Genomic DNA, 27,381 nt, shown 5'->3' with positions numbered 1-27,381 from the left:
ATTTGCGTTAGGATACTTCACAGCGATACAACAGATGATGACGACGCAGATCATGCATTACATGCACATCATATGGAAAGCACATTTAATAGCAGATCTAATATTTTGCTCATTAGCCCTACAACACTGCCATTGTATCAAAATGATATGTTGCAAAGCACATAAATGAAAGGACAGGATGTTCCACTTCTTTGCTCTCTCCTGTAACTTGTTTCCAGACTTTTGACAATTTTTTTTAGGTTATATTTTTTTCAAACATAAAAAAGATGAAATACCCTTTTTTTTTAAAATAAGTGTACAACATCACAAAAATATTGTTGGCATGATCACTTTGGTCGCAAACTTTCATCTTTGGCTGATGTGGTCAGTGTAATCTATCAACGTAGGCTGACAGATAAAATTTGGTAACTGAAGATGAGCGCATGTGATTTAGTCAGTGTGAACAGACCAAGCGTGTTGAGTGGAGACCCCTTTATAGGTAGAGGCATCTTGCTGAGGGTACCGATTCACACCTGTAATTATCATGATAGCAAAATAATGAGATACGGCGCTTGTGCTGTCCATATTTCAGAAGAGTGGTGGGGGTGTTTAATTGACGGTGACCACGGCGCCGGTCTTCTTGGCAGCCTTGCGCTCGACGATCTTCTGTTTGAGGCGCTCGTTCCTCCTCACCCTGTTCTGGAGGGGGAGCGAGGGCCGCAGGTTGTCCAGCTTGGGCGACTTGGAGAAGTTCTTCTTGTTGAAGATGTGATCAAGTACCATTCTGGTTGAAAAGAGGGCGAGATAAAGAACGTGGAGGCGTTCACACTGACACACATTGTTACACATACTGTTACTGTCAAACAAATTCTGTTTAAAAGGTGCCCTGGACATTGCACTCTGAAGTAAAGGAATATGCCATTTCTCTCTGTAATGTAGATGTCTGCAGCGTAATTTCACACGCAATGTACAAGCTTTGGCTAGCCATGTTCATAATCATACAATAGCACCAAGAGAAAAGTAGATATTTTCAAGTCCAGGGGCTTGTTGTATATCAAATCTAACTTTTTACCTGACAAAAATTCTGGTAAGGACTTAAAACTCGGGTTTAGTATGATTCTACCACTGATTTTAACTCGGAAAAGACTGTTACGAAGTACACATACTCAGAGTTTTCTCAAGTAAAAGGTTTTACACAAGCCCTAGATCTCTTGAGTGCATTTATATCCCTTGAATACTGAGATTGGGGTTTCTCAATCATTCAACGAAAATGGTAGGAAACTTCTTATCTCTCTGACCCTATAAGGTCAACTTTCATCTCTCAGTCTTTAAAATGTTGCAATATGACACCGCATGACAGGTCTTTTCCTTAAGAGCTTAAACTTTTAGAGCTCTGATTTTTCTATACTTACTGGACATAAGTCTTGATCTCCGAGATGTAGAGCATATCCCTGTCAATCTCTTTGGGTGGGACGTGGTCTGGTGCCACCAGCTGAGAAAAATGATTGGCAGAGATGAGATACAAGGATGATGAACGATGACCAAAACATCAATGAAAAAAAGACATTCATCCCATGTAGATGGGCATAAATATCTGTGATTTTCTTAACTCCCACGTCTGATGAAGTTAATGAATCTGAAATTAGCTATGGAATTTTCAAAGTGTGGACACATAAAAATTAAAATACCTGCCACTAGCTCAACAGACATAAGCTACATGAACTAAAATACATTTCAAATGATGCATACCCTCAACAAATACTTCTCATATATACTAATGTTGATAAAATAAGACAGCCATACATACCACAAGCTCACTGTTGTAAGAATCTAAGACATTTTCCTCCTCTAAATCACAAGACTCTAGGATCGTCTTTTGGGAGAAAGTTTTATTTTTTTTTTGTTGCAAGACCCCGCTTTTGTTTATAAACCCCCTCCCCAACATACTACGTAAACAATGCAAGAATCTCACATATTTTCCTGTTCCACGTCATAAGTTTCTAGATTTTTTTTGGTTTGTTTGATTTTTGTTTACAAAGTTTTCTTATTGCCAGGGCCCCACCTTTAACTTGGAGCCGACGTTGAAGCGGCAGGTCTGCAGGTCGCAGTTGAAGCTGACGAAAATCTGGTCCTGGGTCATGCAGCGGACGCTGAGCTGCGGGTTGATGGAGAAGCAGATGGGTTGGAAGGGCGGGGTCTTGGACAGGTTCTCCTCATCCTTCCACGACCAGCGCTTCTTCAGGGTGCCCGACTGGTCGGCGAAGGTGCCCCCAAACTGGTTCAGGTTCAGCCTGGGGGTGGTGGCAATAAGCAAAGAACATGATACAGAATACGACTGTGTTCAGAAAATGGAGCACGCACGCAAATACATCCACAAGCAAAACAAAAATATGAGGGAATCAGAAGAGTGCATTTTATTTTAAGATATCAAATTCAAGAAACAACATTCCTGAGGTTTGGTGCTGCATCTTCGTATATTTTTTCCCCACTTCTGTTCATTCTTAGTATTTCATGAGATGGAATATAAAGTTTGCTTTCACTTCAGCCAATGTTTGTTTTGGTTTGAAAATTGTGAAAAGCCTAATTAATATCACAGATTTTATAAAAGATCTTTTACAGTCAATTAAATCAAAGTTAATGTTTCTGGCTAAAATGGATTTTCTTTTTTTAAATTTTCTTTCTGATTACGTGCAGATTTATTGAATTAAATTGTTTCATCTAACTTCTGTCCAATCAGGGAGGTGTCTCTTCCCACCTCCCTGGTCTAATATAAGGTACACAGTAAACTTCTGAGTTGCCAATTTAATAATTTAAAACGCACAATCCACTAAGACATGACACGTCCATAAAGCAAAAACTCCCTGTACAGTGCACACACGGTATTGACAGCTTTGGTCCTTAGATATATACAAAGATACAAAAATAATGGTCAAATAGCAACATTCAAACAAGAGGTCACTTACCTGATATTTCCGTTGCTATGGTAACAGGTGCCGTTTCCGTTGGGCTCAAAGACGGCCAGTAGCTTGACCTCCTCTGGCTTGCCGTCCGACTGGACGTAGTACGCGAACTGATTCTTCTCAACGGCTGTGATCAGGATGGCCAGGGCTCCGGACGGATAACTGACAGGATGACTAAGGTCAAGGGTTGCTTAACGATACGCATACTATAGAGTATTATACACCTTTTCTTAGAGTGCTGTGGAAGTAATGTTTCCCCGAAGAGTTCACACAGCGCACAGGGTTGTCAACCTCTGCATATCAAAACACATTCTGATGTACAGTACCGGTAGCAACCATATTTTCAGTGCAAAAATTCTATTTTGGTTAAAAAATGCAGTGTGCACATACAGTACTATAGCAACTTTAAAAAAAAAAAAAAAAAAAAAAAAAAAACTCTTTCCTTCAAAAAACATAGTGTGTTACTTTTGCTGAAGAAAAACATGGCAGATATCAAACACAATCAAACTATTTGGCAGCAACGAATTTAACACATGATATATCTTTTGACAATATATGAAATCACTATCTACCACACACGAACCTACCACACAAAACTTCATGTCATAATTCTTATGGCAACATGAAACAAACATCACTCACAATGCACTTACAACCCTGTATCTTATGTCACATTTTTTGGATTATGAAATAGCAATCTCGCTCTGTGTCTAAGTGAAATGTTTCCAAAAGCTAAACAAATTTTCTCCATAGCTCAAATACCCCAGTATGCCATATTTCCAGGTTCTTACTCAAACTCAAGCACAGCTCGGCAGCAGTATTGGATGGCTGTAAGTGATCATGACATAACACTTTTAACTCATGGTGGTGAAGACTTTCAACAGAAATTGAGAATGAAAATAGCAAACTTAGGATGCAAACTGCCCAACTTAGAGATGCACAAAACAAAATGAAAACTTAAGCAGCTCATTCTCACCGATACTGAAAATTGCCCTTACATGTATTTCCCAATGAAAGAAAAGCCTTTCTGTTGTGTCTCAGAGTGCAGTCTACCGCATAAGCAGCTTAGTGCACGCTGCCCTGCGCCTTGAGTGTGTGCCTATCTGTGAGCATATACCCACACCTCAAACATGCGCAACTTGAACTCACTTCTTTGTTGGCCCTCTTTGCCAATGATAATCCTTTAAAAAAGATTTTTTGAAATATCCTGGATCCAGACAGTTATTATTAAGATCACTAACACAATTTAATCACCTGTTTCTTGTGTCATTACCAACTTTTTTTTGTAAATTTCATCCAAATCCGTTCACAACTTTTTTAGTTATTTTGCAAACAGACAGACAGACAAACAAACCAATGCTGGCAAAAAAATCCTTAGTGGAGTTTAATAGAGGATACTAAACGGCTCCGGTGCCGTCCTCAAACTGAATCAGAAAGAGCTGGCCACTCCGGTAGCGTTTCATGACAATGGGGGTCTCTTTGCCTTGCCTCTTCTGAGAAGAACAAAAAATAATAAGTAGAACAAAAAAAAAAAAAAAAACATTAACAGAATGAAGAAACTGGAAATGAATAGAGACTTGCATTAGAAATAGACCTGCTTGTTGCAGAAACAGCTGGTAGAAATAAGATTTATGATTATATTACAACAAATGATCAATATCCAAGACCAAGGATCAATGTCTCCACAAAGAATATGATACCATATGATAAGGAGTTTTGAAGGTCCCACTCTCTCCCTCTCTCTTTGTCTGTGTACAAAAAAAAAAGTAATATAATGATAGTAATATAGGTGTGTATGCATGTGTGTAGCTCTGTTATATATTCTGATGTTTGCACACTTTGTTGTTCTTTGTATTCAGTGTAATGTATGCTTACATGTTGCATTCAAGCATTTGGTGTGATCAAGCAGCATGAGTGGAATACTAGCTGTTCTTGTCTCCCTTTAATTTGTCTTTTTGTTTCTTTGTGACTGCAATTTCTATATCATTGAATGGAATTTGAATAAAAAATAAAAATAAAATGCATGTGTGGAAGTACACATTACTATTGCGTGTGTGCTGGGGGTGGGAGGGCCTGCAGATGGGAGGGCGAGGGAGGTCGACCCCGCAGATCAGGAGGAGAGAAGAGAAGGGACCAATGGGATTGTTGCATGGCACATCACTTTGGAATTATTTCTACCTTAGACTTGAACACAATGGGGAGTTGAGGTGTGGTGGGCTCAGGAACAAAGACCAGCTTGTTGTTGCCGTCTTCCTCTTCGGGGGAGGGCGGCCGCACCGTCCAGCCCTCGTCCAGACACTTCTGCGAGGCCAGGGAGTAGTTGATGGTCTTCATCTGCCTGGCGACTGTTGTGTGGAAATCGGGCAAGCAGAAGAGGTTAGCTTCGCCAGCCAATATTACATGCAGGGCAGAGTCCTTTTAACAAATGTGTCGTGTGTTAGAAGCATGAGCTTGCAAGAGTGTATGCATAGTTCTCAAAGCAAAGCACTCACCCTGGAAATTTCCAGGGCACTGTCAACTGAAATGTTGTTTCTACTTAAGATCTTGTGGCATTACGGTTCTCCTCCACCATTTTGCCATCACTTTCATTTTCATTTGAATTACTTGATTGCACTTCAAATGCTTTTTGCTGACTGCACTGTGCTCCACATAAAAATGCCAAAACATGGATCAAGGCCAAAATTCTTTTGTACAATTTTAACATCTTTGTGTGGGTTCAATTTAACACAATTGTTCTGTTGCTTGAAACCGGCAAGATTTGAAATTTGAATGATTACACGCCTTGTTTTGGTTCTTTTTTACTTTAATGTAATGTATTCAAACATTTTGCCTTTATTCGCATGCTCTAATGACAACCTGCATTTTACATTCAAACTCTTTTTTTTTTTTTGACATGTTGCAAAACCAAAATAGCAAATAAACGAATAGTCAAAATAGAAACGTCGTGATGGATTTGCTGTCTTAGAAAAAAGATTGTTGACTCAATGCTTTGTGACAGGCTGTTCAACATGGGACTTCTCGGACAAAAGAGAAAGTGAGCCCTTGCTTTGAGAACCAGTTCACACTGCTTACACGTTCTCTCTGAAGTACATTTCTTTCTGGACACATGTCACTATCTACATTACCAGTTAGCGAACACACGTATGTCGAGACTGCACACTAGTTAACTAGTAGTGTTAAGCAAATATTAGTTTGTTTGTTTGCTTGCTTGCTTCCTTGTTTTCTACCCAGATATTCCACAAGCTGTTGTTTGTTTTGTTGGTCTCCTTTGCTACTTTACATTTCTTTGCATACCAAAGAGATCAAAGTAGCCGTTAACTATATCAGATGGGTTAGTCAAATACTTAGTCAGCCATTTGATAAACATGATCACGCGACAGCCGACCTTCTTAGCAAAGGGCAAGCATTCTTGGGAATGATTTCCCATAGGGGAGAGCATTTTCAGGTATAACAAATAGCAACAGAAAGAAGCAGCATGAAGCAACCCAATTTGTTTGCACACTGTAAAAATACGCATGATACACTAAGACATTGAAGCTTTGTACACTTGAGCGTTTCTAGCTATCACGGTGGCTGTGAGGTTGTTGATAATGCTGGAAGAGTGGCTACCACAACAAAATCAAGTCAAAGGTTCACATTTCCCGCAGAGCGTTTTGACTAACCCATATCGTGTGGCAGGTGACGGTCTTCTGTTGTCAGGAATATAACAAAATGTTCTCACCTTTGGGTTTGAAGTGCTATTTCGGGGAGTTTATAAGTCCCTAAATATATATCATTTCAAACCCTTTGGATCATTCATTCTGTATGTTCCCATCCAATACCAGCCATCAATTATATAATGTACTAAGTTGTACCATAGCATTTACAAGAAAATTGCCAAAGGAGAAGGGAAAGACAACATACTTATGTAGATAAATAGATAGATATATAGATAGATAAATAGATAGATAGATAGATAGATAGACAGATAGATAGAGAGATACATACATAGATATATAGATAGATAGATAGATAGATATATAGATAGATAGATAGATATATAGATAGATAGATAGATAGATAGATAGATAGATAGATAGATAGATAGATGGATAGATAGATATATAGATAGATAGATAGATGGATAGATAGAGATAGATAGACAGACAGATAGATAGATAGATAGATAGATAGATAGATAGATAGATGGATAGATAGATATATATATAGATAGATAGATGGATAGATAGAGATAGATAGACAGACAGATAGATAGATAGATAGATAGATAGATAGATAAATAAATAGATAGATAGATATAGATAGATAGATATAGATAGATAGATAGACAGATAGATAGATAAACAGAGAGACAGACAGAGACAGACATACAGACAGAGAATTAATCTCAACTTGAACATGTGAGTGGCCACAAAAATTTACCAAACCATATCCCCTAATACCAGAGTCCTTGTAAAACCAATAAAAATCACCTTAAAATCCCCTCACAGAAACCTTACAACCTCCTCTCTAAGAGTACCCTTGCATGTTTAATAACTTCCAAACCATGGACCAACCAGCTGCGTAAGTGATAACTTTGATAAATTTCAAACTTACTTTACAAAACCACAGAATGTAGAAAACATACACAAAACCCTTTCCCCATAAAATGACCAACATACCAGTTACACCATCCCAGTTACACCATCCCCACGGTACCCAAATTTCACATCACTTGTATAACAAGAATACCCTAAATCACTGTTATGTATTGAACATATAAACAAACTGAAGTCATCGGCCTGCAATAGAAGCAAACTTACGATATGCCTCCATCCCTTTGACGGTGAGCTGGCCATCATCTGATATCATGACGTCACATGAACAGAGTTTAGTTTTATAGGTCAACAATGTGAACCAAATCCACAAACTTGAATTTTAATTGAATTTTAAAACACTTCATCAAAATCATGGGAAGCAAAAGGGAAAAAATTCTAAATTGATTTCTGAAAGAAACTACATGCACTTTGTGCCAATAAAGGAAGACTTGCTAATCATAAAACGTGAGTTGATTTGGTATTAATGCAAAATTGTCAACATTTTCATGCAGTTTTGTCTCAACAGAAATAGATGTGGCCAACTTAAACAGATTTACTCTGAAGCAGATATATTTCATGTGAAATGAGAAAGATTCTCAACACATTAGGAGAAAAATATCACTAAAACAATCTACATTCTCAAAGAGACAAAATGAAATCAGGAGAGTTCCTTGTAAAATAGATCATAATGCTATAATCTGTTACAGAATTCTCCATAGAAACCCTTAAAATGTCCTGCAGAATCCTGATGTGGCTTCTTATTAAAGTGGAAAACCCATCCCAGTTACACCATCCCAACGGTACCCAAATTTTACATCACCTATGAAACAAGATTACCCTAAATCACTGTTATGTATCCAACGCATATAAACAAACTGAAGTCATCGGCCTGCAATAGAAGCAAACTTACGATATGCCTCCATCCCTTTGACGTTGAGCTGGCCATCATCTGATATTATGACGTCACATGAACAGAGTTCAGTTTTATAGGGTCAACAATGTGAACCAAATCCACAAATGTGAATTTTAATTGAATCTTAAAACACTTCATCAAAATCATGGAAAGCAGAAGAAAAAAAAAAGTAAATTGATTTCTGAAAGAAACTACATGCACTTTGTGCCAATAACAAAAAGAATCTTGTACGAAGACTTACTATTAAAACTTTCACAACATAAGTGTTGGTGTTGGTGTTGATGCAAAATTGTCAACATTTTCATGCAGTTTTGTCTCAACAGAAATAATCATAGATGTGGCCAACTTACTTTGAAGTAGATATATTTTATGTGAGATGAAAAAGATTCTCAATAAATACTACTTTTACATTGAGAGATGAAAAAGATTCTCAATAAATACTACTTTTACATTGAGAGAAAACTATCAGTATCACTAAAAACAATCTACATTCTCAGAGACAAAATGAAATCAGGAGAGCTCCTTGTAAAATAGATCATAATGCTATAATCTGTTACAGAATTCTCCATAGAAACCCTTAAAATTTCCTGCAGAATCCTGAGGTGGCTTCTTATTAAAGTAGAAAACCCATCCCAGTTACACCATCCCAACAGTACCCAAATTTTATATCACCTATGAAACAAGACTACCCTAAATCACAGTTATGTATCCAACGCATAAACAAACTGAAGTCATCGGCCTGCAATAGAAGCAAACTTACGATATGCCTCCATCCCTTTGACGTTGAGCTGGCCATCATCTGATATTATGACGTCACATGAACAGAGTTCAGTTTTATAGGTTCAACAATGTGAACCAAATCCACAAATGTGAATTTTAATTGAATTTTAAAACACTTCATCAAAATCACGGAAAGCAAAAGAAAAAAAAAAGTAAATTGATTTCTGAAAAAAAAAAACTACATGCACTTTGTGCCAATAACAGAAACAATGTTGTAGGAAGACTTGCTAAAATTGTGTGACATATGTGAGATGATTTGGTGTTAATGCAAATTTGTCAACATTTTCATGCAGTTTTGTCTCAACAGAAATAGATGTGGCCAACTTAAACAGACTTTCTCTGAAGCAGATATATTTTATGTGAAATGAGAAAGATTCTCAACACGTTAGGAGAAAAATATGACTAAAACAATCTACATTCTCAAGGAGAGAAAATGAAATCAGGAGAGCTCTTATCGTAAAATAGATCATAATTAAAATATGTTATACAACGTCCAAGTAGATCCTTGTAATTTGATTGGAGGATTGTTGGTGACGTGATATTCAATAAGTACTCCATTCAACGAGCCGTGCAATTTTGGTTCTATTTTTGCGTGCAACTTGGTTCGATTTTTTCGTTCTATTCCACGGTTCGAGAAATTGTACGGTACTGCATGTATACTGTGTGTGTTGCATATTGAGGATCGCGCACTCGCATGCAGCTAGCGTAGTGTACGTGTGCGGTACATGCATGCGCGTATGTAGGCCTACGTAGCGCTAGTGTACGTGTATGAGCGATAGCTGTGACCTGTATCTACACTGATTGCACAAGCCAGAAAGAGAATCGCAGTGGATCCACATGTAAGTATGGCTATATCTTTCATACATATATAGACTTCTAGGCCTACTTAGACCTACCCAACAATCCTCCAACCAAATAAAGATCTACTTGGACGTTGTATAAAACAAATAGTGTATGGTCTTTACTCGTGCAATGGAACAAGATTTTGCACTCGGTGAAAGATGAGGCGCACTATTCAACTTCGCCTCGTTGAATAGAGCGCCTCTATCTTTCACCTCGTGCGAAATCTTGTACCATTGCACTCGTGACCATTCACCATTTGTATACTATAATCTGTTACAGAATTCTCCATAGAAACCCTTAAAATGTCCTGCAGAATCCTGAGGTGGCTTCTTATTAAAGTAGAAAACCCATCCCAGTTACACAATCCCAACAGTACCCAATTTTACATCACCTATGAAACAAGATTACCCTAAATCACAGTTATGTATCGAACACATAAACAAACTGAAGTCATCGGCCTGCAATAGAAGCAAACTTACGATATGCCTCCATCCCTTTGACGTTGAGCTGGCCATCATCTGATATTATGACGTCACATGAACAGAGTTCAGTTTTATAGGTCAACAATGTGAACCAAATCCACAAACTTAAATTGTAATTAAATTCTAAAACAATTCATCAAAATCACAGAAAGCAAAAGAAAAAAAAAAAAAAGTAAATTGATTTCTGAAAAAAAACTACATGCACTTTGTGCCAAATATGAATAACAAAAACAATATCGTAGGAGGACTTGCTAAAATTTCACAACATAAGTGAGATGATTTGCTGTTAATGCAAAATATTGTCAACATTTTCATGCAATTTTGTCTCAACAGAAGTAATCATAGATGTGGCCAACTTGACCAGATTTACTCTGAAGCAGATATATTTTATGTGAAATGAGAAAGATTCTCAATAAATATAATCACTTTACGTTGTGTACTAAAACAATCTACATTCTCAAAGAGACAAAATGAAATCAGGAGTGCTTTGATAGTAAAATAGATCATAATTAAAATATTGTGCTATAATCTGTTATAGAATACTCTGTATAAACCCTTAAAATGCCCTGCAGAATCTTGAAGTGGCTTCTTATTACAGCAGAAAACCTTCAATACAGAAGTAATTTGTCTGCTACAATTAGAACAAAGTTTAGGAAACTTTTGAGGGGACAAAATCATGACTACACTGTCAAGAAATGAGAAACTACCTGGGCAAATTACTAAAAAAGAATACAAAAACAAAATGAGTTCTCATTAGATATGATTATGTACTAGAGAATGTTTGAATTTTGAGCCACAGAAACAAGACTGCTTGTTTTCACTTGCTTTGTCTGATACCGACACTTCCAAAACTTCTATGTAGAATATATCTACAAGCGAATAAATCTGGGATTTTAGAATTCTACATTCTGCATGCACTGTATTTGGTAGATTTTAACAAACAACAAAAAATTAATTCAATTTCAATCTGAGCCAATTTTTCAAGATCATCTAGCTTCAACAAAAGCAAACATTATAATCAAATGTAATGTGTAAGATATGTGTATCTACACAAGTGTAATTACATGCATATAATCATATAAATATAACCAAAAAAAAATGTAACAAGACTTAGGTCCAAAGGGAAGCAGCAAAATGGTCAGGAAGAATCCAATTGGTTAGGCTGACCGAAAAGTAATGCAGATACATTGACATTACTACTGGTCATCATTTTTAAGAAAACCAAGAAGTACCCCAAAATAAGAAAAAGATAGACTAAAGCAAAAAAAAAATATAACAATGAGTGTACACCAACAAGCACAACTACGAGAAATAAGACATCATAAGTCATCAGATAATACAAATTAAGAGTCAAATTAATGCTTATATGAAAGATAATTGTATCCCCAGCCTTCCAACAGTTTGGAGACAAATATTGTCACTTCATGAGTCCTACAAAGAATTCCCATCTACACACACACAAAAAAAAAATACAAAAAATGCCCCAAATCCCAAAATGCAAAGGAAATATAAAACAGAAGGAAGAGTAAAGAATCTCATGATATCTAAAAGTGAAGAAAAAAAAAGTTTACACCAATAAGTACAATTAGGAGAAACAAGCCAGTATTGAAAGTTAGAAATAGAATCATAAGCTCTCAGAAACTACAAGAAAAAATAAAGCTAATTTAAAGAATACATGTATCCACTAAAAAATCTGAAGACCAAAATTAATACCAAAGCCTTGAAATCCTACATGCAATACAAAATCACAAAGAATCAATGACAAGGATAAAAAAGCAACACTTTGAATCTGACTAAATCAGAAAACTTCAGCAATAAATTGGCTTATAATAAGCAATTTATGAAAATTTGACAGAAAATTTTTAGAGATACAAACAAACTAAAAGAGCATCAACAAAAATGATTTAAAAATGGAGGGAAGACATTGCCCATGATAGTTTTATGTGACAGAATTGATAGTAACTTCAGCTTATAAAATAAAAAAAAATCAATGCTTTTTCTTTGATACTACAGACACTTGTGATGATCAAAAGAAACATATGTACATAGCTAAATTACAGAAAGCGTATCAGAAAGGAAAAGCGACAAAGATTTTTGTCAACCACAGCTTTTCAAAAACACACAATTACTGAAATATCACATTTTCAGTATTGCACTTCTGAAGAGATTTTAAAAAGGACAAATTTCATTTTGACAATTGTAAGTTTGAAATAAAAACTTGAGTATTTTTCAGTAGTGACAAGCATAACAATAAATGCATATGTGTGTGTGTGTGTATAATTATATACATTCACACACAGGAGTTCCATCAGATCTATTAGCTCAGTTAGTTAACTCGAGACCAGCAAACAAACAAACAAACAAACAAACAATATTAGAATTTCCTCACTATTTTTTTTTTTACACAAAGCAGTAATACAACATTCAACAAAATTATGAAATGAACACATAAATTATAATAAATTCTATAGCAAGTCTTTTAACATAAATAGCACATTGGGTAACAATGCACAAATTAGGTACACATGAATAGACAGGGAACATAAAAAGGTGAAAACATGTGAATATATTATTATATGAAAATGTGAGAATATTAATTAATATGATACATATGTAGGTAAGTTCTGAAGAAACAGCAATCCTAAAACACATCAAAAATTATGAAGGCATACATTGCTTCATGTGTAGCAGACAATATGGAAGCATTGACTTGATATGATAGAAGATGAATAGAATATGATAGAAAAAGATACCACAGAGACATTCTATTATCACTTCAGGTGCATATATCTTCTAATTTCATATGAACACTATGATAGCTGCATTGAACATCTTGCTGCGGATTGCTGTTGCAGGGATTAATCTAATTCAGAAGAAATAAAGAAACTGATATCCTTATTTGCTTTTACAACAAGAAAATATGAAGAGGACAGCATCAAAAGGGCTTGCTATTTTCATGCAAGCACTCCTTATGATATTTATGAGTAAAATGAAACACGAGAAGGTTGTAGCCATCTGAATACTGGAGGTGTATCTAAGATGACATCCTAGATGGGCATGGTAACGATGCTCTATTGGCCATGCGATTGTGATGGTGCTTGCATTATGCTCTTACTCTTTTATACTGTTCTCATAAAGCCTACATTTCTCAAAATCAAACACTGACTACCCTTCGAAGTTGCATTATGGGTCCTACATTCTTACCGTTGGTACTTCTCGATCCTCTACTGTGAAGTCAAATGAACAATATCCAAGGCAAGTGAAGTGTTTTTTTGTTTGTTTGTTTGTTTGTTTGTTGTTGTTTTTTTTGGGGGGTGTCTTATTTCTTTTTTTCCTTTTTTTGTTGGTATATACAGAAATCAAGAATTTCTGTGATAAAGGCAAATGATCGCATCAACTATATAAAGTTCCCCATAGGATGCCAAATTGAAAAATATGAGAATCAGATGGCTACAAATTATTAGCAATTTGCTTTATTTTGCTGTAGATGTTGTATCTGTGCTGCTGGTTATAATTCAAACACTTTTCCTAATTTGTTCAACAGGTGGTAGCAGCTGCAATAATCTTGATTCATACACTTACTTACAGATGGCATTGCTATTAAGAATGTTAACAGGAGGTTAAGTATGGTGAGATGGAGGTGGGGGTCAGTCTGGGGGCAGGGGTCAAAGGTTATATGTAGTTAATGCATGAGATTAAAGCAGGATACTCATGAAAGTTGCAGGTTAAGCCAATTTGAAATGGTCACTGAAACCATTTTTTTTTCAGTTTTTGGCTTTTAGGCTGCTTTTTTTTCTTTTTGTTTAAATGTCCCTTTTTGTAGTCTGTGCAAAAGAGAAGATTGCATATTTGTGGTTTAAAGAAAAAAAAATATCACTGCTATTACTCATATCAGCTGCTGTACAGCACACGGACAGACATTTGCAACAAAAAAAGAAAAGAAAAAAATCAGTTTCTCATCCCCCCCTCCCCCCCCCCCCCACAGTATCCTATTGGCCCTTTACAAAATCACAACTTTCATGATATTTTACATTTTATCTTGCCCCCATTATAAAAAAAAAATAATAATAATAGATAGAAAATAAAAGAAGACATATTCATGTAAAGAGCTAATCATTAGAATGTTTTTATCATACTGTGCATGTGATGACGTTGCAAGTGTATGGAATGCTACGACTTATGCAGACAAAATCAGACATCTTTTTAATTTGCAAGTGATGTTGTGTGATGCTGTGCTGACCAAACTTGAGAAATATACAACAGTGTAATTTATTATCTGACCTCCGTCCATAAACTCAATCCGGTGAGCTGGGTATATCGGGAAATTTAGAATATAAAACGGAAAGGGAAAGAGGGGAGGATGGGGTGGATAAGGAGACAGAAATATAGGAGAAAGAACAATACATTAAAAATTCAATGTGAGACAAAAGAGAATATTTTCAAATTTAGTATTCAATGAGGGAAGAAAGTCCAGTTTCCCATAACCACATTCTGTCACCACTACTATCACTGTATTCACTGAGGACTAGTGCAGAAATAGTTAAGTGAGCTTTAATTGACTGATTTGAATTGTAGTTGTTGTTTTTTTCTCCCTTTTCCTTTTTCATGGCCCCTAAGAAAGCAATGAATGCTTGTAAACAGGCAATCACAGGACTGGTGGCTTTAAGCCCCCTTAGAGGGGCTAGGTAATGACAATAAAGTCCCATGCCTACAGGCATTGATGCTGCCTTGGGACTTGAACCAGGATCTTGTGATAGATAGCCCATGGTCTTTAACACTGAGCCACAACGACTTTTCCAAATGAATTTGTTAAGTGAATAGGATCTGTTTGACTGAGGGCATGGTAAAAAAATGTAACATATTTTTCATGATTTCACATACTTTATAGACAGCATTAATATCAATTGAGGTAAAAGTCAAAATATCATATTTCTAAAACAATGTCTCTCTTCACATCACCTCAATGGCTGCATTGAGTTTGTTACACACATAAATCAAATAATACTCACTTAACCTGACAGCACTAGTCATCAGTAAATACAGTGCACAGCTTAGAAACCAAGAAACTAGAAGGCATAATCATCACAAATGAGCTTCTTTTCTTTCCCCTTTAATTTCCTCACTGCATTTGCACAATTTTGGGACTAAGCAACAAACCCTTAAATCATTAAAAAAACAAAGTTTTCAAGACATTTACAGCTACTGCTGCAAATTGTACATTTTGCATGACCTTGCATTGTGAACATTTGTTACAGGTCAATTGGAAAGTAAAATCCAATTTCTATTTTTATTCATGTCTGTAAGTTCAGTTTTGCAGTTTTATGTCAAATATTGTGTTTATTTGATGGCGAGGTTTGTTCCTCCATTTACACACTCAAGTGTTGATGAAAGTGAGGACTTTGTATAAACTGCTCTTGACACTGGCTATTTTGTTTGGATTTGAATTATCCATTTATGTTGCAGGCAGTTGTAGTATCTGCCACAACTTTCGTGCATTCCACCATTTCATTCTTTATCTGTTACTGTCCAGAAAGGGTCATTCCCATACACTTAATATATATGGTATATCAAATCCTTACAAAAGCAATGGATTGGATTTATGCGCAATGCAGGGAAAAAACCCCCCAAAAACTCATACTGATTTTGCCTTCTACTTTCTATATTACCTGTGAAGTAAGAAAAGAGAGAGAGAGACAGACAGACAGACAGACAAACAAACAGAAAGAAAAAGAGGGAGCAAACAAAATTAAAAACCCACAACTTGTCACTGTTTTCTGCCGGCGCCAAACCTACCTTGCACTACATTTCGGGGAAAGCAAACCATCCGGTTGGTGGCGTAACAAAGTCGTGGCAGTCACAACATGGCAGCCACGCATCACGTTGCAAGCGATGGCAGATGGTTGAAGAAGCATTTTTTGTTGTTGTTTGTTGTTAGCAATGACCAAAGGTAGTTGATTGCATTTGTGCACAAACATTTGAAGAGATGAGATGAGATAGAAAGATCATATCATCAAGCACAATATATCTAATAAGTATTCAAATTTTTCTGCAGGCCAGTGGAATAAAACGTTGCCGGTGTCATCAATCTTCCTGCAATTTGATTTTGGAAAATTAAAAACAACTAACTACAGGTTCTATCTCACAAGAAAATTTGGTTGTGGTTTTATAGTATCAATCTGGTCTCTCTAAAAGGCATTCACATCTAGGTTAACCAAACTTGACTGTAATATCTTCAGGACAAGGAATCTGTAGATTTGTCAATAATAAGATGCCTGTCTGGTTAAGGTGTAATATCACAAGGCAGAATTTCATTAAATGACCGTTCAAGTATTTTCCACTACCATGGCAATGAGCACAAGCTTTAAACTTAGGAATAAATCAAGGGAGTACCTACGGCATTTGAGCAAAAGCAAACACAGGTTATTTATAAGGACATTACAGGTGTGACAATGACCACAAGCTGTTTGTATATAATATGCCTCCCTCACTCCAACTTCACTGCATATATGATGACTGAGCATTAATAAGCAGACAGTTCCAATGGTGGGTACAAATCCTATAAAATATGTGACAGCAAAGAGCTATAAAGGAAACAGCAAAAATAATTTATGCATATACACATCCCATGTTAGTGACACACACATATATATGATATGTATATATAGGACACACACATGTACTACACATCTAATCACACAATTTACATAGCTCTTCTGTATTCTCTCTGTTTCTATTAAACCAAGTCCATATGAATTTAATTATTTCCTTCATTCTCACTTACAGGCATCAAACTTTTATTTAACTTATTAATTTGAATTATAACACAGAAAGATTAACACATGTCATTTCGTTTAATCATGAACTCTTGCATGTTAATCTTTGAGTATGAGATGTCGGTAGAAAAGAGTGATGGAATTTCATTTAAAATTCTCATTGATATAATATTCATGGGTGTCACAGATCAAAATCTAACAGTAGCAAATAAATACAAGACCTTGTGGTTTCTTTCATACCTGATCTATCTATCTACAATTGTATCTATAATTTCTCCATTATTAGATAAACAAGAAATCATGTGTTGGAAAGCAGCTACTCTTTAAATCCTGAACATGCCATCGATTGCCCTTGAGGCTAACGTCATCTCAAATCTCATCCCACATGAAACACACACACACACATACACACACACGTTTGCACAATTGTCAAAACAAAAGAAATGAAAGGGTAAAAGGGGGAAAGGTAAACTTACATGCGTAGAAGTTTGCCTGGTTTGCGCCCGCCGCTCTCTGCCGGGCCATCTCACGCTCTCGCATCCTCTCTGCAGCACGCTCCTTGGCCGCCCGCCGGGCCTGCTTGCTGCCGTAGGGGGCGTGCGGCGCGATGTCGATCATCTCGTCCGACGGGTGCTGCGATAGCGGCGTGTTTTCCATGGTGTACTCCACTAGTTCCTGATAGCCCTTGCAGCAGTATAACTATTATCCGGACGGTAGGGAAAAATCACACGCTATCAATCAGTGTGGCATAGGAACATCTCTTCCTTCTTCTCTTTCTAACCTTCTAATCCTGTGTATTATCCAAGTGAGATGTCACTTTTCAGCACACAAAAATGAAATAGATTTGCAGTCATCATAACACAGTGGAAAAGGGTGTAATTACCACCACAGTTCTAGTTTATTCAATCCCATAATTATGTACATTTTTTGTAAACTTGAATGGAACATTTCTGCTTTGTCTCATGCATCTAATATGCAGATGGCAAAATATGTATCAGAATGACTTAATACGTAAGTTTTAACATAACGTCCAATGAATAACCACCATCAATAGACTTTAAAGGGATGGTATAGTATTGGTTAAGGTGAAGATTCAGCTTTAAACTTTTTCCGAGATACTTAGAAACCATTTCTTTCATATTTCGTAAGAGATTTGTCATCTTAAGTGTATTCAATGATATGAGCACGAGCAGACGGCATTGATTTTGCTCATGTAATGATTTATCCTACAAAAATAAAGGAAATCCTTTCCTGCCCTTATGAACCCAACATGTTTTGTGATGAAGATATTAGAGAGCACAAACAATACTATACAGTTTAAACGAATCCCTATTCCTGTTAGATTTCAGAGACTTTATTTGCTACAATGTTTTGCCTGCCAATTATTACCTCTGATGGGTCTTTCAGCTTCTGCATCTCAAGCGTTGGAAACGGCTTCGGCTCCTTCCCGCAGAACTCGCACACCTCGCTCACCTCTCCGACGGTCGAGAGCCCCGGCGTCAGGGCGCCTCCGTTGGCCTCGCTCACAGCCAGGCTCTGATTGCTGCGGCTGGCCTTGGCGACGGGTATTTCCTGCGGTTCGTAGTCGTAGTCGTAATCGTACTCGTCCTCGGCTTGCATCTTACTGCGGCCTAGATTGACAAATGATTTTCAAACAGAATTATGACCTGACAAAGACATTTTGATCAAGACTCAATTGAATATATGGCACAGAAACATACAAATTTATCTTTCTGGTTCACTCTTGCTAAATACAGACTGATATGTCACAGCAAGCCCACTGGAAAGCTGAAAGAGCACCCTTGCAACCGTTAAAAGCAGGTAAATGTTCCTTTTGAAGTGGGCCTGTTATAGCAGGTAAACAATCAAATAAAACTCAAACTGTTGACGCAGCTAATTATCTCAACCACACCGAGCTAACCATGGCAATTTTGACTAAATTTTATCAATTATGAAATACTGCACAAAACAATCCAATGGTTTTCAAAAAAAAAATAATGACATGTCCACAAGTAAATGAAGACCAAATATTGATGCCTACAGATACAATTTACACTTGGCATATGACAAACTACGTGAATTGCAGGTACCATTAACCTGCTGAAGACGAGTCCCGAGTATACTCGGGCAAGTGTCTATGGAAAATGTGTGTTGTAACAAAATCAGCCCGTCCTCAACGGGTTAGACTACTAAACATGTCTAACACAAACACCCCTCAAAGGATGGAGGTGGCAGAGAAACCGTTGGTGTCTCACCTTTGATCCTGGCTTCCAATTCCTTGTCCTCGACTTCACTCAAAACGTCCGAGTTGAAGTCGTTGAAGTCGATGTCGAGTTTCTGCCCGATCACGTCGGCCGCGTCCTTGTACTTCTTCGAGATGGGCACCTGCTCAGACTCCCGCTGGTACTTGATGATTCTTGGTGGGCCTATCTTCGGAATGCCCTGGTCTGAGCTTGATTTCTTGACTCCTTCATCGTCAGAAAACTGCTTGATGAAAGTGACAGTCCAAAATGAAAGTGTTACTGAATGGTATTGTGATGAATGCACTGCAAATAAACTACCACATGGAAAATGACAACAATTTTCTGACACTTCTGTAACAGTAAACAAATGTCACAGACCAGCATTCAATTACAATTTCATCAGGAAACACTTGATCCCTCTACCCTCTTGATTCAGAGGCATCAATCCAGCAGAAAACCAATGAAAACCCACACAAGAAGAAATGTGTCACTGTGTCATTTGACTACCAATTTCCTCCCCTCTCTAATGTCAGGGAAAAGAGGTTCACTGTCACATCATCAACAGATATTGCTAGCAAGCTGATAAAAAAAAAGAGGTTTTCATACTTTGAAAATAAAAGGTTATTGACCCTGAAAGATGAATATCGTCGCTGGGGCGATAAGACCTCGTATCTACAAAATGTCAAATGTTCAGGAGAGCCAAAAAACATAGTGGCCAAAGCACTGTGGCGAATGGGATAGTCTTTCCTTTGACATGCCGTGGTGGCTTCATTTTTGGAGTAAGACAGTTGGGATTTGGACAGGACATCACTTAACCCATTATTTGACCATTAATCCAAAAAACTCATTTTCACCAAAATTGCAGATACAAGGTCTTATCATCCCAGCGACGATATGTAGATCAGGGCTCAAAATAAGCGATGACCCTGGGCCAGTAAAAGTTAATACAGGGCTACTAAATTTTAAAAAAAGTTATCTTTTGGTGGCCTGATGAATCGGCTCGATTGTTACGTTTGCTTTTATTTTGAGCCACTACATATCTCTTTCCTTTCGCACCATCAAAATTTCAGATTTACAGATTTCAGTGGCCGGAATATGGGTCACCAAAGAAAAAAGTTAGGGTTGAGCACTCTAGATGATATGAAAACTGATTTCAAGCATTTCCTGTGGAGCAAACATAATTCTTTGGGAGCTCTGCGGCGACTAGAAATTACTTACGTCCGAATCAGAGTCTAGTTCCAAGGGCGGGACGTTATCTTCCTCATTCATCTCCTCCTCCTCACTTCTGTTGCCGTTTTCTCTGTCCGCCCCGCCCTGGTCTCTGCTGCCCTCCCTGGCCTGCAGAAGCGGCACGTCTTCTGGGCATGATGCCTTGCTGCCGGTGGAGAGTGCCGACTTGATGGGCCTGTCTGCGGGTGTTTGCGGCCTGAGCTTTCCTGTTATCGACAGGTAAAGTGATACAAGCGATTAGTCAATCATCCTGGCGTTCTTTTCTTCTTCCTGATTTTTCTTTTTGCTTTTGTTTGGTTACACATAGGGAAGCAAAAATGTACATGCACAAGTTGTTAAAACACAGTGAAAACTTTGACTGATGTACGATGTCTAAACTGTGATAGAGAATGTGGTAGCCCTACTCTTTGAAGCACAGGCAGGGTGGGGGCTGTCCTACTGTAGAAAGCAGCTATAAGATTCTCAAACACGCATCATGGGGTGGCATTTGCATTGACATCCTACTACCTGTAGAAGGGTCCTACACACCTTGTCCTTTTTCCCTGTAGTTTGTCACTGCTACTTGATTTTATCATTTATTTACACACATGTCTGTCCACACAATTGTCAACCCTTAGACCATGGCCGCTAAATTTACCGTCCCATTGGCAGTGATCTATCACTTGGTCTACTCCCACTTTGTCCAATACCCATTTAGTCTCCACCCACATGGTCTAATCCCGTTTCATCTACAACCAGTTCGTCTAATGACCATTTAGACCAATTGCCACTTAGGTTCATTACCAGTTGGTCTACTTTCAGATGGGCTATGCCCATTTCATCTAATACCCACAGTTTATTAGACAAAACGGGAAAGAGTCCAAGGAGAGAAAATTGCAATTAGACCATCTGGTCATTTAGAACAAGTGAGAATTAGACAAAATTGATAGTAGACCAAATGAGTTTAGCTGTAGTGGTGTTAGACAAACTGGGAAGTAGACCGTCTGATAGTAGACCAAGTGGCAATAAATCGATTGATATGAAAACATCAAGGCTTGCCTGATATGGCGGTCAGCTCCTCTTCTGTCTTTCCAAGGAACTTGACCATCTCGAGCCAGCTCCATTCTGTTTCTGTCGGGCAGGAGATGGTCACTCTCTCCATCCCATTGCTCTGCTTGGTCCTGTGGACCTCCCGGACGGCTGGAGACGGATAACTCTTCTTTTCTCTCTTCAGCGATTGCTGCTGGCCCCTGAATAGTGAAAAGAAGAGGTTTTGTCAAGTCCATTTTCCTTTTTTGTCTGAAATGTATGATAGAAATGTATACACATCTTGATTTTGCTCCACTTTGTTTAGATGTTGATCAAAAACTTCCACTTGATACATGCACATCCAAGGACACTATGCATTGTATTGAGTACATCATGGACAATAATAGCATATAAAGAGACCTGCTCTAGAATTCACTTTTTCATTGAGTGATATGGGACTTTTTGTGTCCATGTCAGTGAAATGGTTACAAGATTGTAACCCTTTTGTTGCTTTGAAGATATGAAATAAAAATTATGAAGAAACCATTCACATTACACCTTTATCACATACCATCATCATTTCAAAACTCACTAATTACGCAAGCCAGCTTCAAAGCTGCCACTAACTTTGAATTTGCAATGTATCCTGTTGTTTTGAATTGACAATGTTTGGGTAAAATTATGCAATTTCACAGGGCAAATCACCTGAGCTTGCTGTCTCCTGTTACTACAAATATTGACTTTTAGAGGGAAGGAGTTGCAGTTGTTATTAAAATCATTGACCAAAACATGAGTTTCATAACATATTTGTGAGTGTGTGTGTGTGTGTGTGTGTTCCAAGAAATTGAAGGGTTGTGAGGGGATGACATCACCATCTCTTCAAGTTTGTGATTTGGTGAAAATGAGTAAAATTTTGAATGTTCAACAACTTTCTTGCTCTACTATTTAATGGAACTTCTACTATTCAGTTAAAATCTGTTACTACTCTGATACGATAAGTACTGTTGTTCGTGAACTTGAATGGTAAAACATGTGTATGGTTACCCTTCGGCATTCTCCTGGAACGATACAGATCGCTCCGAGCGGGCAGACATCCTGGCAGTGCTGAGGACTGTCTCTCCGTCTTCCCTGGAGACTGATAACCTCACCAGGTCTGAAAGAGATGGCATGACACATTTTGTTTTTTTAATCACTTCCTTGCAATCTCTGAAACACATTATGCCATATCTACTCGGTTCAGAGAATTTTGGTATTCTTAGAGGCCATTAAACACATCAGGACTGAAAGAGATGACACAATAGTTTTCATTCTTTATTTTTACTTTCTTGCAGTTTCTAACACCTTTTAAAATCTCATTCTGGTCAGAGCATCTTGCTATCCTCAGAGGCTGTTAACTGCTTATAGTTTGGAAAAGATGATACAATACATTTTTTTTTTTCATTTTTACTTCCTTGAAGTCTCCAAAATCCTTTATCTCATGTTTATTCTGAGCATCCAGGGATCCTTTGAAACCATTAACCTCATCCAGTGCTGGGAGAAATGACACAAAACATTTTTCCTCTTTGCTTTCTTGCACTTTCTGAAACTCTTTATCTCATATTTATTCTGGATAGAGCATCTTTGTACCCTTAGAAGCCATTAAACCTCATCCATGTCTAGGAGAGAGGACACAATATGACTTACATTTACTTTCTTGCAGTGCCTTCAGTAATTTATGTTCCCAGCTGGTAAAAGAGTACCTTGGTATCTTAATAACTAGCGACAGATAACCTCATCAAGGTCTAGGGAAAGTGACACAGATAATTTGCTTTTACTCTCTTACAGCCATTCTCTGATATCTCTCATATGGCAACTTATTCTGGTTACAATGTAGATGGTATCATAGTACTACTACTGCAGGTAATGGTAGATGATGTGATCTATAGAAATCTGCAGACTTCATTACCAGCTTGTTGTGATGGGTTCATCTCAGTACCAATCGGAGGCAATGGGTCTCGCTTTCCACTCCCTGCCCTTATCGCATCAGGACTTGGGCTGGTTCCATCTGTCATGTTCCCTAATCCCGATTTGCCCGAGCACAGCCTGACCGGTGTCCCGCTGCCCGGTGTCCGGACGGGACCGAGGGACCCCCGGGACTGAGGTCTCTGCGAAGAGTGGCCGCTGCCAAGCCTCGTCAGGGACGTTTCTTCTTGCGCCACGCTCTTCTCGTGGATGCGTAGATTTTCCACGGTCAGTGCCGAGCTGGGCCGCTGCGCTCGGGAATTAGTTCTGTGCGGCATGACATCTGATGGCCCGACTTGACTGGCGGACACAGAGACGCCGTCAACCTCGGAGTCCGAGGGCACGAGGGAAAGATCTTCGGCTTCCTCCATGATGACTTCTGCCATGACTTTATCTATTTCACTCTGGTCCATCTTGTTTGGCTCCAGTGCTCTATTCCAAGTGGAAATTCAAAGTCGATTTACTGATCAGCTAGACCTTATGGTTTTCATTTGTTGTGACTGCATCCTATGTTATGAATCTGAAAGTGAAACAGAAGAAAAAAAAATTAAATGCTGACAAAGGAAAACCGTCTAGCTATGTGAAGCTAGCTTTAGACAGTTTTCCAGCTCACAGTGCAGTGGACATGGTACTGGTAAGAATACCAGTATAGTGTTTTTGTCTCAGATAGACTCCAATAACGTTGTATTTAGAACTCCACAAAAAAACAAAAACAAAAAATAATTAGTATAAAGAAAGTTAGAAACTCTGGTAGAGAACTTAGATTCTACATAGTATGCTCCGTTGTACAGTCATAGCCGGGCTGGTCGCAGTCATTGCTTGCTGAACTCGATCTTTCAAAACTAACAATTCACAGTTGCATGAAGTCGTTGTATCGTCCCAAGTTAGTTCATTTTTTTTTGTGTGTGTGTAACGTTAGACGTGCGCCTCAGTCCTGTGCACTTGAGTCTGTGCCATGGTTACCTGTCCAATAAATAAACTGTCTTGAGTTTTTACTTACAAGTACGTTCCATAGCTTTTGATGGTTGAAAGATCTACTGTACATTGTAGAGTCTACATTGTATCCACCAGACTCCTACATCCTATATTTTCACATCGGCATATCACAACACAGGTTAAAATTAATTTGTTATCAATACCAGTGACAACTGCCATATATATTTCTATGACAAATCTGCTCTCTGCCAATCACTGAATCAGATGCAAAGATTTCAATAGCTTTTAAGAAACGTAACAAATATCACAACTTGTCACTGATAGTGTTAGTGAAATCATTTAACAAGTTTATGAAACGGGGCCTTGGTCTTGCTTGCCATATACCGGCCGCTACATCATGACACATGCATTACATTCAGGATTCACTACACTAGTCTACACTAAACCATGGAGCTACAACTCGACAGTACATGCTTACACAGCCATACACTGATACAGAGTCCGGCCAGATGGCAGATAAAAGCCCCGAATAGCTGGTTAGATCATGATGAGCGTCATGAGTGACATGGCTGTGATGTGAAGTAATATCTAGCGATCTCATTCAGTTAGCCTATTCAAATACCCGTACTCACTCTCCACTCTCAGATGTCCACGAATTTTGCAGCCTTTTCTGATGATTCTGTGCCCTGAATTGCCATCATTATTTACACTCGTATCAGATGATCGATCAGTCGCGTCCGCCCTTAGCGTACGTTGGCGTTGCGTTCTCGAAATCGTGTTACATGTATACGGATGGGACTGCACACTGCAGCGAAGCCCTCGTACGGAAATTCTTGAAACGCGACGCCAGAAGCTAGGGGCAGTGGAGAATGCAGGATCGCGGTCTTTCTCGCGAATACACTGTTTGCACCGCTGGTCATGGTGACTGTCACGTGATAAAACGTCGCTCTATCATTGGTCAGTACTTTTCACAGCGTGCTAGACTTTGATCACAGACCGTATACCATCTCTGTATACTGTATAGACCCAACGCTGTTATCTTCGCTTACAGATATTTTCGCGAAAGGGGAGAGACATTTTCGCGAGATGTTTATAAGAAAATGTGATAGGAACATATTTACCTGTACCAAGAAATGTGATCCTTTTTACATTTGGGAGGAGTCATGATTTAGGCAGGGCTCCACACTAACTTTTATTTCTGGTGGCCCGATCGGGCCACCAAAATCATTGATTTTTATTTTTTGGTGGCCCGAAAGTAAAATCTGGTGACCCGAAAAAAAAAATCAAGAAAAACATCAGAAAAACTAAATCGATCCTACTATAAATTACGTTGAGCATAACTGAAGTGATGCAGGTACCCATGTCTAAAATACATGAATAGAAAATTCAATCATCTTACCGTTATTCTGAGTTCTAAGATTTAGCAAATATAGGCTTATAGATTATTATAAAAGTTGATGCCTATTTAGGTGGTCAAAACTTACGTTTGAAATGATAAAGTGGGAGCATTTGCAGACATTTAAAAACATCCGACATTTGTTTTGGCATTGTAAAGAGCCGAAAGTTACCGTTATTCATTTCTGATTGTTAAAGCAATTATCCAACATTTACTAGTACTTTAACACCTTACGGAGCCGAATGTTACCGTTAATCATTTTCAAATGTAAAAGCAAACAACTGACATTCGTTTTAGCATCTTACGGAGCTGAATGTTATCCTAATTCATTTCCGAACGTGAAAGCAAATATCCGCTATTTATTTTATCATCTAACTGAGCCGATTGATACCGTTAATCACTTCCAAATGTAAAAGCAACAATCTGTTATTTATTTTAGCATCGTACGGAGCAGAATGTTACCGTTATTCATTTCCAAATTTAAAAGCAAACATCCGACATTTATTTCATTTTCGTACGGAGCCGAATGTTATTGCTGTCCACTTCCGAAAGTGAAATGAATCATCTGACAATTATTTAGCATCGCACGGAGCCGAATGTTACTGTTTTTCATTTTTGAACGTCAAGGCAGACATCAGACATTTACTTTACCATGAAACGCAGCTGAATGTTACTGTTATTCATTTCAAAATGTAATAGCAAATATCCGACATTTATTTTAGCATCGTATGGAGCAGAATATTACTGCTATTCACTTCCGAACGTAAGAGCAATCATCTGACATTTATTTTAGCATCTTCCGGAGCCGAATGTTATTGCTATTTACTTTCGAAAGTAAAGCAAACATCCGACATTTTTAAATCATCGTAAGGAGTTGAATATCATTGTTATTCATTTCCGAACGTCAAAGGGATCATTCGACATTTATCGTAGCATCTTCCGGAGCTGAATGTTATTGCTATTTACCTTCGAACGTGAAAGCGAACATCCGGCATTTATTCTATCATCGTACGGAGTTGAATGTTATTAATTTCTGAACATCAAAGCAAATATCCGACATTATTTTATTTTAGCATCTTCCGGAGCTGAATGTTGTTGCTATATACATTCGAACATAAAAGCAAACATCAGACATTTATTTTATCATCGTACTCAGTTGAATATTATTGTTATTCATTTCCCGACGTCAAAGGGATCATTCGACATTTACTTTAGCATCTTCCGGAGCAGAATGTTATTGTATTTACTTTGGAACGTAAA

At 37.9% G+C, this 27,381-nt stretch overlaps 1 protein-coding gene across 1 annotated transcript; it reads right to left on the bottom strand.

The window, feature by feature from the left end:
- Positions 1 to 588: 588 nt before the first annotated feature.
- LOC139742064 (uncharacterized) lies at positions 589 to 25,450 on the bottom strand. The gene is made up of 16 exons (XM_071652625.1): positions 25,358 to 25,450; positions 23,734 to 24,309; positions 22,833 to 22,941; positions 21,819 to 22,009; positions 20,769 to 20,986; positions 19,563 to 19,791; positions 18,697 to 18,938; positions 17,784 to 18,006; positions 16,328 to 16,333; positions 14,816 to 14,842; positions 5,118 to 5,284; positions 4,338 to 4,432; positions 2,943 to 3,101; positions 2,042 to 2,270; positions 1,392 to 1,471; positions 589 to 763 (listed from the first exon to the last, which is right to left on the bottom strand). Exons 2-16 carry the CDS (start codon positions 24,200 to 24,202, stop codon positions 589 to 591), a joined length of 2,619 nt encoding a protein of 872 aa, XP_071508726.1. The 5' UTR covers positions 24,203 to 24,309; positions 25,358 to 25,450.
- Positions 25,451 to 27,381: the final 1,931 nt, after the last annotated feature.

The sequence above is a fragment of the Diadema antillarum genome, unplaced genomic scaffold, assembly GCF_040938485.1.
Source record: "Diadema antillarum isolate AM-2024a unplaced genomic scaffold, OU_Dant_1.0 seq00000978_RagTag, whole genome shotgun sequence".
NCBI lineage: Eukaryota > Metazoa > Echinodermata > Echinoidea > Diadematoida > Diadematidae > Diadema > Diadema antillarum.
Note: the sequence above shows the minus strand (reverse complement) of the source record. Positions and strands in the feature narration are given on the sequence as shown.